This window comes from Limulus polyphemus, unplaced genomic scaffold, assembly GCF_000517525.1.
Source record: "Limulus polyphemus unplaced genomic scaffold, Limulus_polyphemus-2.1.2 Scaffold438, whole genome shotgun sequence".
Classification (NCBI taxonomy): domain Eukaryota; kingdom Metazoa; phylum Arthropoda; class Merostomata; order Xiphosura; family Limulidae; genus Limulus; species Limulus polyphemus.
In genome coordinates, this window is record NW_013666048.1 from 472,332 (window position 1) to 485,564 (window position 13,233).

At 30.0% G+C, this 13,233-nt stretch overlaps 1 protein-coding gene across 7 annotated transcripts in view; it reads right to left on the reverse strand.

Annotated features, from left to right (window-relative positions):
• Positions 1-13,233, reverse strand: part of LOC106458278 (kinesin light chain-like) — a 93,047-nt gene that overhangs the window by 26,238 nt on the left and 53,576 nt on the right. For all 7 annotated transcript variants that reach the window (XM_022384440.1, XM_022384436.1, XM_022384437.1 and 4 more), the window contains 2 exons: positions 9,221-9,329; positions 5,898-6,065 (listed from right to left, as the gene is read on the reverse strand). In XM_022384440.1, coding sequence (XP_022240148.1) covers positions 5,898-6,065; positions 9,221-9,329 — 277 coding nt within the window. The remainder of the gene's footprint in view (positions 1-5,897; positions 6,066-9,220; positions 9,330-13,233) is intronic.

Genomic DNA, 13,233 nt, shown 5'->3' on the forward strand with positions numbered 1-13,233 from the left:
CATATTCTTTATATCTCTAGATTCATCATACTGAAGTTAAAACGAGCAATACATTTTTACAGGAATGTATGTCTAACTATATATCACTTTCTACTTCATTAACAAAACTTGGGAACAACAAGAACACCAAAGCATCTAAATACACACGTCTTTGATTTGTTACATAAATACCCATTACAAGATAAAACACTTGTTTGATGCAAACTTACATCTATTAATCATTATTCCCTACTGCTTAAGCAACAAGCTTGTAATTTAATTTTTTTTGTTTTTACAGCTAAACTGCTCTTTTCTTCAGTTCAATTTTTGGATTAGATAATTTTAGAAATTATCAACAATACACATGAATACAGTTTGCTAAAAACAAAAGACAAAATATTACAACAGTAAACATTTATCATTATTGGAAAGCATTTAATAAAACAAAATATTTGGTTACACTTTTATGCATTCAGTTACAAAAATGTCTTCATCAAAATCTTTTTGTATGATCTACTGTGACAGGACTAAATTACTTTTAATGCCAAACATAGAAAGGCTTCTTTGTAAAATTTCCAAACATTCCTTGCATTCTTTATGTATATTAATTATTGCTTTTATCTAATGCTGAGAATTGATACATACAATCTGTCAGTATAAATTACATTCTATTTCAATGCACTTGCAAATGCAATGTTATTAATATAACATCCAAATTATTATTCTTTCAGTTACTAACTTTTTATAAACCTATTTTTAATTCCAAACATTAGTTGTTGTTTTCTCAAACCTTTTCTTGTCACTGGTCATTTTCACTATCAAGAGTTTATCAATTTTCCCAATGCATGGGCTCATATGACCCCGCCCCCCCTTCTAAACTATTGATCTGTATAATAACATCTTTGAAAATTTGTGAGATAACAATCAATACCAATATGAGAAACTACTCAACAAATCAAGATAACATGAAGGGCAATCTATGTTATAAAATATAAAAGAATGGTCCTAAATGACGATACTTATATATAAGCTAAGGTACCACATTTCTGAATGAATTTATGAATTTTAACAGTAGTTAATATCTGACCTTGGATATCATAAACTGATTTTTTTAACAACAGTTCAAATTAGGTATGTGTGTGGTATTCAATAAAAAACAAAATTCATACAAGATTGGTTTTAAAATTTTGTTTATCTCTGACATAAATCCCTGAAAATATTTTAATCATTCCTACCTTTTCATTTTAAAGGGACAAAAACAATTTTCTTACACTACCATTTCTGTTATGTCAATGCAATACAGTAGTGTCAATTATAAGATCACTGTTCAACTGAATGCATATGTAATCATATGCTGAATAACATGTTGTATTAACCCTCTATAAATGTGTAATTCATACTAAACTCAGGACATCATATAGGGGTAATAAATAAACAAAAACAGGCAACTTGAAGCACACAAGAGTCAAATGGCACAGACAAGTAAAGATGGAGAATTTATTTAAATATTTCTTTTTGAAAATAAAAACTTACAGAATATAAAAATCTAGCTTATTGATATAAATTGATAATAAAGAAGTTTAATTATATTTTGAAATTAACCGTGTAGAATGTCATGAAATGCACAATTTTACTTTACCGGGTTAAGAGGGTTAGAAATGTAACCTATACGGTAACTAAAAAAATAAGAACTGGTTGGTCTTTGACAAGGTAGAAAAAAAGATTAAAAAATAAAGAATCTGTCTCTAAGTTGACTCTTGAGTTTGGGCTTGGAAAAGGAACAGTGAGTGATTTAAAATGAAACAGTGACAAAACAGAAGCATTCAAACAGCAGGTTTTTTTAGAGGCGATAGAACCCTGAAGCAAATGACTATGTAATCTGCCTGAATGATGAACAGGACAATGCAGTTCACTTATTGTTTGTACAAAAAGTTCTCAAGAGTGTCCCACTGTCAGGTTCAATGATTAGTCTTTTCAAGCCAGTTTTATTTGGCTTTAAAACTTTCACCACCAACACTGCATTAGCCAATTGGGTGTTAAAGGTGAGAAAATGTCTACAATTAACAATTTTGTCGATACGTTTAAAGCTGACTTTGCTGTACTTGTGCAGTGAGAGGATCGCAGTAGAAAATGAACTTACATTTGTGCAGAAATGGGGTATTAATGGGAAACACTGCTATCTAAGACCCATGCCTCTCAGCAAGAGAAAATCACATCAGGTTACAAGGTGAGCAATGAAAGACTGAAGCTGCTTGTTTGCTCTAATTCCATTGGCTCATACAAACTGCTATATGCTGTTGTGGAAAAAGCAAAGAACACATGATGTTTCAAAAACATGAACCAAAGTGTCCTGTCTGTCACTTATCTGGTCCAATAAATATATGGATGGATGCTGCTATTTTTTCATGTTTTGATGTTTTTGTACCAGCTGCAGAGATGTACTAGATTCAGAAGGGAATGAACATGTAGGCTACTTTGTTTTTAATTAACTTTCAAAGCTTCATGATTCCTAAAGTTCTGTACTGTGTTAAAGTTGTACTGAATTTTAATCTTTGATATCTTTCCATTAACTGTAATGTGTTAAATGTTTTACTGAATTTTAATCTTTGATATCTTTCCATTAACTGTGGGTGTTAAATGTTTTACTGAATTTTAATCTTTGATATCTTTCCATTAACTGTGGGTGTTAAATGTTTTACTGAATTTTAATCTTTGATATCTTTCCATTAACTGTGGGTGTTAAATGTTTTACTGAATTGCATTAATTTAATAATTTACAAAGCTTTGTATTTTTGTATTCTTAATGTTAAAGAATAGGTTACAAGCAATATATCATCAGTGAGTACTTATGTGTTTTTGTAAGATAAGTTTAATCTACGAGCTATTAAAAAGATAGTAATTGTTACTATGCCTATTCAATTATCATATAAACTGATTATGTAAACCAGTACAACTTTCAATTAGTTTGAATAACTGACTCACTACTGTATTTTCATCATAAAAGGAAATTGAATACTTTTCTTTCCTGATAAATGCTTTATTGTTGAATGCATGCAGTATAGTCACTTACTGGTGGTTGAACTATAACAGTTTACCAAAGATTTCCACATGTGACATAAAAAAAATACAAACTTTACTTTTCATAGATTTATGTATGCAGTATTATATGTGTAATTTACAAGTCTTCTAGCTTTTTAACTTTGAATGGACAAGAGAAACAAGAAGTACAGTAGTTGTAAATACATATTTCTACTGGTGACATTAAACAATTAAGTATGCTACAGGAATTCAGTGCTTGGCTTAACCCAGCAGAAAACATGCATATACATTAGTAATACCGACATTTAAGAATTATGTTAACTATAAATGCTACTTCACTACTGGAGTTCTGAGCTATAAAGTTTAAATACAACTTACCAAGACCTGATTATTACTTTAAGTTTCAAGGAACAAATAATAAATTATGGCAAACTACACATTAATCATAAATAGTTGTAGTGTAAGGTTTAAAAGTTAATCACTATGAAGGAAAAGCAGAAAACTACACAGAAATTTACTATAGCAGCAAAGCACATTAATATACTTCCACAAGTAAACATTCATAGTCTTACGAAAAATACAAAGAAATTATTAAAACCTCTTATACAGTTACACTAAAAAATGTCAGTAAATATGAATTATACTTCACATGATACTCATGTTAACATAAAACTTTAAAAAATTCACTTCATTAAAAAATCTTAAGTATTAGTTACAAAATTTTCAATTTCTGATTTAAACATTGTTTATTACAGGCTAGAAAAAAATCTTTAGTGGTTTTTTTTCTGGCTGACAAACATAAAACTCAATGGTTACTATCAATTTGGTTGACCACATGAAAAAGGCAATTCACAAACTATCTTATAATCTTCCATAATATTTTTATCAAGGTTTTTAGAACTATCACCAAATATTTTTTATCATATTGATTTATTAATACATTATATAGATAACTGTGTAATGTAAAATGACAAGCCATTTTATAACTTTCAACAATCTTGCTATCAAGGGTTTTAGACTAACCATTATTAATTTTTCTGGTTCATTAATACATTATATAGACAACTATGTAACATTTTATAATCTTCCATAATTTTGATATCAAGGTTTTTAGAACCACCACCTAATAATTCTTCTCTTTATTTGGTATATTAATATGTTTTATAAATAACTGTGTATAGTGTAATAACAAACTATTTTATAACCTTCCATAACCTTAAGGTTTTTAGAGTAACCAAATCATTTTTTTTTCATTCATTTATACATTATACAGATAACAGTATAACATACTTATGAACTATTTTCATAACTTTCCAAAGTCTTGCTATCAAGGTTTTTTAGACTAACCATCTATTGTTTTTGGTTCATTTATACATTATATATATAACTGTGTATCATGAAATATCTTAATCATCTAGACAACATGCAAGGAAGTATATTTTTTTACATAGCTAGTTTAAAAGTTAATAACAAGTAGCTTCCATCAAGTTTTTTTCACAGACAGTCTCAAGCAATCTAACAATAATTTTTGATCCCCCCAACTCTCATTCTTAATTCATTACTTATAAGACTCTACGATATCAATTTATCTGCAGTAGTCCATCATGCCAGAAAAGAAAACCATACAATAAATTAGTATAAAACTATAATATTGGGATATGAGTGATACAGGAAAAAACCATCACAAAGTAAATTAAATAGAAAGGTATGCCAAACAAGAGGAATAAGATAATGTTAATGCTGCAAAGAGAAATAACAGTCATAAAATGACTGTATGCAAATTACTGATTTGATTTTTGCATATTTTTGAAAATTAGGTGATTAACACAAGATTAAATAATTTCTCATACTAAATATACTAAAGTAATTAAAAAACTGATCTGAAATATCTGATATTTGCAATGCAGAAAATTCTGAAAGTATAAGAGTAAATATGAATATTTCACAGGAGGTAAAAATTTTGTTATAAATTTTCAATGCAACCAGTAAATATCTACTTTGATGAAACAACAGATGTGAAACAAGAAGAGAGAACCACAAATGAAATTACAATAAAGATAAAAAATTTAAATTACATACATATGCATGTTTCTGTACATACACATGTGTATCTACACATCTAAATGAAATGTGTAGTATTACAAAAATGAGATTTTCATGGGTTGAGCAAAATAAAATTCAATGGCACTATTAATATATGGTAAATTAAATCAAAGCTTTAATTATCAACACATCTTGAATCACACAAACATTTTCTTCTTTCCACTCTTCTGTGTCAATGTAATGTGTGTTTATGTTGTTAGCACAGAAGCTTTGAAACGGTACCCTTTACAAAAAAAAATTCTGTTGAATTGCATTTTGTACATCCTGTGAAAGTTTCATGTTTCTGATATCACACACTTCAGTATGTTTACAAGTATGTTGATAATGATGTATTTATGTTTGTCACATAATTTTCAATCCAATTTAATGAATTCTACTTTTTACCTTATATATTATATATATTTATGTACTCACACAAACATACACATATATACAAACAAAAGTATGTTAGTGTCTTGAATCTTGCAGCCCAATATTTATAAAGTGCAGTACAACTAACAAACACATCAAAGTTTGAAATGAGTCTATCAAACAAAGTCACACTTGAATGCTTGAAACAGGTTATTGAGTTCAATTAAACAGTTTGTATTTTTTTCACCATCAAAAAATACTGTACTAAGCCACCAACTACAAAGTTAGTTTGACAATTAGAGACAAAAAATTATGCTATTACTTAAGCTACACTATGTAAATTTATGAAATCTTCTAATACTATAATTTTTGTTCAAAACATTCTCATAACCACAAAGGTTTCAAAGTCACATTTTTTTACTCACATCTTCACTAACATCACTCATCTTTTCGGAGGCCAAACTATCGAGAGACTCACGAGATCCGTGCCTCATACTTTCTTTTGAAGAAGAGCGTCTCTTTTCCTTTGGGACAGCAGTGAACTCTGTACTGAGATACTGGGTTGCCTTTCCTTGTTTTAATGAATTAAAAGCCTGTATAATAGAAAATCTGTTTTATTTCTTTAATTATGATAAAAACACTCAAAATAGAACTACAATCAAGTAGAAGCCACGAATAAAGACTCGTGTACTCGTGCTCATTTCTAACAAAAATATTATATAGATCAGAAAGTTACCTCCTTGAAACAGAAATAGGGGCACACAGCATAAACTTAAAATTATATTCAAATTATGAGTATATAAATAGGTGCACTTATGGGCACAGACTATGTTTATTTATTGTTAAGTAAAAGCTATTACGTAAAACAGAAATTCGAAGGCACAATAACTTAAAACATAAGAACTCATGTAATAAAACACATCAGTTTATAATACTAAAGCATGAAAGTAATACTAACATTACAAATTACTACAAAATTGTTGCCTGTTTGCTGACATTATCAGAAGATTTTTCACTCAATTGGTTTTTAACAATAGAAAAAAAAATGATAAAGTGTTTACTTTGATCAAGTAGAATTACTGTCTTTTTTTTTTCCAGGTTTAATAGTTTTAAAAATAAAGTACTTTCAATGCCAAGTCCATCTTTAAAAGGATAGAAAAATTTAAAATCTTGAAGGGGTCACGTGTTTTAATCACTCACACTACTATACAGTAGTGTGTTGTCTGTCAGTCAGTCATTAGACACTACAATGACATCGCATAAGAGACGCTTAACATTGCAGTTTGTACTGTCATTTCACCAGTAAAATGTGCGCATACCATGAATCACGAGAAAAATTATGCATTCTTAGGCTATAACACAGCATGACATTTGATCATCAAAAGGAAGAAATAGAAATATTTGTTACTCTTAATTTTGGTTTTATTTACTCTTGAAATAGAACAGTACCCTGCAGAAGTACATCTAGTGTGATCTATATTTTTTCTCTTCACCAAGTGCTGGAAATTTACAAGCAAGCCTTGGGTCATTTTCACTGATATCACAATTTTGACAAATTAGTAAATTATTTTAGTAATATAAACCATGAAAATCGCCCATATAAATATTAGGTTGTTAATATATTAAGTAATATTAACAAGATGTTATTCTGTCATGTCAAAGGAATACATATGCATTTATGTCCTATGAAGTGTGGTTCTAAAGACTTATTAGGACCATGTAACAAGGCTAAAAAGATAAGAAAACACCTGTACCAAATGTCTTCAAAAGTATTAGTATTTCAAACATCATGCACCCAACAATTTCCCTTCAGAAGATGGTGAAACTGATAAAAATGAACAAAGACATGTTTCTCTTCCCTCATTTTACCCCTAGTGCATCCTCAAGCAAACTAGATTGTACAATACCTAAGTCAGTGATTCCCAAACTGTGGTAGGCATACCGCTGGTGGTACTTGGAGCTAATGTCAGCGGTATGCAAAAATATTAATATTTTAATAAACCTAATTTGAGCTTTCCAAATACATATATACACTACTATCCTCACTTCTAGACTTGCCAGTATTTTTTTTCTTTCAAACTGACAAAAATTGCACCCCTTGCTCCTCAGTTGTGCCAGAAAAAAAACATCCTTTCCATTGATGGGTAAATGTTATAAATATTAATTTTGGTTTCTAGTTTTTTATTTTTTTAAAACTAGCTTTGAATTTGCACTTAAAAAAAGGGAGGTTTAAACAAAAAGTGGTACACAAGCCTGAAAGTTCGAAAACTACCGACCTAAGTGATAAATACTGAATAATTGTATTATTGAGCAACAGTCACATTAAATTTTTAGTGTGCTCGGATAACTGTTATAACATCAGAAATACAAACCTAAGTATTTGTTATGCTGCAAAATTCACCACTACCACTTGTGCCTGCTCATGCCAGGTGATAGGTGCAAAGATGAAAGACCATACTAACTCAAACAAAAGTGATATGATTGATCTTTTGCAGAACACATGTAAAGCAGCATAAAAATCTGATGGAATAAGCCTTTAGAGATTTCAGAAACAAACTAATTGTGAATACTTTAACCTGATTGGTCTGATCAAACTTCAGGTTCCAGTATTTCATCCTTGAACAATACCCATAAGAGATCCTTGCAAATTTTTTTAGTGCTCACTAAACTCCATACTGGGTTATCCAACAAAAGCTTTTTTAATCTGACTGGATGTACTAATCCTCATCTTCCAGTATTTCATCTTTGAAAAATACCAATGCAAGGTATGTGAGAATCTGATTAGCCCTCACTAATCTCTATATCAGGTTATCCAACAGAATCTTCTTTGCAATGCTAGGTTGGAAAAATAATGTTTAACTATAAAGACAACAATACATTAAGTTTATCCTGCCTTGTACAATTTTATTCTTCTGTAACGTGGATTTGGAAATACCAGTCACCAAGAATTGATATCCAACCACACTCATTCTCTTGCATGGAACCTTTTGGCAGAAGGGAACAATGATATTGCCATCTTAGTTTTTACACAAATCTATGTATATATAAATAAGAAAAGTATGTTTTCTGGAGGGGAAGTTAGAACATGCATAAGTAGTGACCACTACCACTTATCAAAACAATTATAACTGTATCCACTAACAGATACATCACGCTGGTTCTTGATGATGGGCAAAATTATTCATAACATATTCTGAAAAGATGTTGAAAACATTCACATCTGAATACAGCCAAATGGTGTGGCTGTTGAGAACAGAGAATTTAGAAATGAATTGAATCTCCTTCCTAAATTGGATATCAAAACCCAGGTTTCATTCTTTCATCAATAAGGATGTAATCAACATCCTACAGAGGAACCAAATCCTTAAAGGTTTGCTTCAAAAGTTCACTGAATAAAAGAAACAATCATCCTGCTATCATACAAGACACAAAAGCCCATTCTGTTGCTGGGGAAGGCAAGCCCAAACTTGTAAAACAAACCAACACTCTTCAACAGACTATAAAGTCCAAAGATTTAATGCAAAAATAGGCCAGTGTAGAAAAAATACTCAGGCTGATGATATTGCTTTGCACTTCCTGCGGTTGTGCAATAAATGTCTGAGGTAATTAAATTTTCTAATAAATACTGCATTACCTATATATACATTTTTCCCCTTGATCATTTTAATATGTGTGTTTCCTTTACTCTAAATTCTTACAATTCCAGTAATTTAAAAGCAATAATAAAAGTTTATAAAAGAAGAATGACCTCCTTTCTTGCTCGTAATGCACAATCTTCAAGCGTCTCAGCTGCTTCATATTTTCCTTGCCGTCTGTACAGTGCTCCCAGGTTTTTCAAGGTAGTGGCTACCGTTGGACTGCGAGTAAGAATTAGAAAAGTAAATAATGCCAAAATAAGTTTATACTTCAGATTTTGCATTAAACAATGAAGCAGGAAAAGTACCAAATGTTCTTCTGACAAAAATAAAATGTTATTCCACATGTTTATCTCTTCACTCAAGTTCTTTTCAGCCTCACTAAGAACACAACCCTCATGTGCCTCTCTATACAGATAAAGCATTTATATTCATAGCATGTTCTAAAATAATTGATTATTAGTTTATTTCCAAAAATTTAAAACTCATCATATATATATACCTTAGAAACAATTACAATCTTGTGTACAACACATAAATTCACATCTAAGAAAGCTTGTCTACTTTAATAACCAAGTGAAAACCTATTTTTCTGACACTGAGAATCCAACACCTGTTTAACTCTTTTCTTCTCCACATCTTTTGGTATTAACATTAATAATAAATAAAAGCATTTAGTATTTAGAAAAACAGATAACATCATAATAAGAAATTAGAATGTTTGTCATATCATGACCAAAAGGTTACATTAAATTTTTTAAACCAGCTGCTTTCAAAAATTTACTAACTCTCTCACCAAAGGCATCCTTTACTGCACATGTTACGAGTTTTTTAGTGACTTACATTCAAAATTTAACCAAACTACTTTTTGTTTATGTTATATCAATTAGTATAACATAAACTCTTATTTTAATAGTTTATAAGTTTTAGGTTCTTAATTTTATAAGGCAATATTAAAAAATCCTGAATTTACTCTAGTGTGAGAAATGTGACAATTTTTCTCTAGCCATCCCCTCTTCTCTAATTTATTCACCACCTCTCCAATAAATACGAAATTTAATGTAAATTACTCACTATAAAATTGTCATTGCTGAGACAAAGCATGATTTTTATAGCCTTCAATCTTGTTTGGTTACAGAACTATCAAACAGAAAATCAGACCCCTCTTTCCACACCCACTTGTTACATCCTCAGGATTTGTTAACAGTTCTCTCTTGCACTTAATAATATATTATTTATAACCAATAGAAAATCAAGGTTTTCACCTATCAAATGACATATTATATTACGTTGTGTTCTGAATAGAAAATTGTCAATTCCTCGTTTAGTCCAAGCTTTGTTCTCATGGGAAAGCTACTGACTAGCTTGGATCAATTTGTATCAGCTGTTGTTGCATAGTTAGAGCCAGAAAAATTGTGATAGTTATGGAATATTGTCTGATTTTTGCATGTTATTATTCTATGTTCTTTGGTGCATTATTTGATTAAATAAAAATTATTTAGTGCACTATTATCGTTAATATAAAAACGTAGGGTTAAGTGTTATCAACAGTAGACAGGAAAAAATAAAAAGTTCAGGTAAGTACTATATTTCTTGTTTTTCATGTTTATTCTTTATTCATTATTATAAAAGTAACTAAAATGTAAAAATAAGAATATCTTTAGGTTATTTAAGGCTAGATAATAACATAAAGAACAATTTCATGAGGCACACACATGAGCAGCTTGGAGTAGCTTGTGGGTAATGTAATTCGATGGAATGACGTGAGCCCCATGTTCTCAAAGTGATTTACAATTCATAATGGCATAAATAGTAGTTAGACATGGATTCAAAGGGTAATAAAACAATAAAATTTAAATAAACAGATGTATACTGTTAAGAGTTTAAAGATAAAGGATAAACAAATATAGTCTCATGTTTTAATTTGAAGTTATTACAGAAAGAAAAAAGGGTAATTTAGATTTATTTCAATTTTTTTTGGTGGTTATGAGATTAGTCAAATTAACCAACCTGGTATAGAGTTAGGGTAGAGAAAATAACACATAAGATGTAAAGTTTTACTGAAAACAAATGTTTGAAATGTATTTAGGAAGTTTTAGAGATTATGCAAATGAAATTTGAGATTTTTGAGATGAAGAAAAGTATTTTTAATCTTAAAATGAAAAACACTTTGCACTTGTACTAGTAAAAAAAGACTTGATATATTCACGGACAAATTATTTCACTAAAAAATCGGATGTGTGAAGATGCTCATACTATATTAAAAGTTTAAAATATCAAAATTATAACAAGTTTAAACGAGTACAATGTGGTCACATGGTTGGTGAATTTGACTGAGCCCGTGTAGAGAGAGTTAATGTCAATAATAAGGTAAAAACAAAAACTTTCATTTTTGAAGACAAGCAAAAAAAAGTTATTTACTTAAAGTTAACATGAATTTTTCAGGTGAAATCTTAAAATAGTGAAGCAAGAAAAGAAATATACGTTACAGCCTGCTCTTAATAATATTATATAGCTAAAATGAATTAATATAACAGATAGAATGTCACACAAAATTCTGTCCTTTTAGTTTTTAAGAAAATTATTAAATTCATATTTGCAGAATTAGACAATTTTTAGGAGAAAAAAAATCAAATTTCAGCATCTTAACTTTTCTCCAGTTTTTTTTTTAACATATATGGGATAATACTGCCTTTTCTAACTTGCTCTGTCAAATCTGAGACAGATGATATGTGTCTTATGTTTATCAGTTCATATACAATAAAATTAAGAAATTTCTGACATTTCTAGGTGTTAAGCCAATGTAGCAACTTTAGTTTTTAGAATTTTTAACATAATATTTATACATTTATTTTTCACACTTTTCACTCCACACTTGACTTTATTCAGTTTTCTTTTTCTTCTATCTCTAAATCATACAGTGTAGTGATTCATAAACTGAATTCCACGAAACAGTCTGAGGGGGCTTTAGCACAGATAGAAATATTCTCTTTACAATTTATCTGACATCAGACAAAGCAATATTTCCAATGAGAATTTTATTTATTGCAGTAAATACACAATTTTTGTTTATGCTTGAAATGTTTTTCTAAAGAGCAAAATACAATGAAAGTAATGTACCTCAAAGTGGCTATTATTTAGAATTTACATGAAATCATTAGAAAAGGGCCCTCACAAAGACTGCCTAAGGTATTTGGGGGTTTCAAACTAAAATATTTTGGAACTCCTCAATTAGGTTATTGCCTCCTTAATTATTTCTCTCTCTGAGATTTATAGAGATTTGCAGATATTGGCCACCAGATACAATTTTGTAGTTGTTCATGTTAAATTCTAAGGTTTTTTTACAATCTTTTTATATTGTTTAATTGATTGAATACCATTAATGTACACTTTGAAGGTAAATGTTAGGTCATCAAGAAATTAATGTCAATTTTTTTTAGATGAAAAAAACCCAAACAACTTGTATATCAAAACAAAACATTTATTAAATGAAACAGTCTCTGAAGTAAAAAAACATTTCAATGTCCTCTTTAACACCTTCCACATTTGTATATGTTTTCCTATTACGATGGTGTTGCAGCAAATGAAAAAGATGGTCATCTCATGGTGCCATATCTGGAAGAGAACTTCCCAACCCAACTCCTTAATCTTGTGTTGCATCAAACGTGCCGCATGTGCATTGTCATGGAAAAGAAGAACAGCTTTCTGATTGACGAGTGAAGGCCTTGATTTAAACATTCCAGTTGTCAACTATAGATCTCTGTATTGACAGTTCACTGTGGATTGAGGAGTTCGAAATGAATTACTCCTTTGATGTCCTACCAAATGCAAAGCATCACTTTCCGCAGATGGAGTCCAGGTTTTGGGGTCGGAAGTGGTTTTTGTCTAAGACTGAGCCATTCTTTTTAGCATTTAATATTTGCATAGAGAATCCATTTTTCATCACCGGTGACAGTTCTGTCCAAAAATAGTTCATGCTCATTACATGCCTGAAGAGATGAAGGAACGTTCAAACGTTGGAAACAATGAACATTGGAGATTTTGTGAGGCCCCCAAACACCTTCTTTATGGAGTTTTCCCATATTCCTTAGATGTTTACGTATTGTTTCATGAGAGACATGCAATT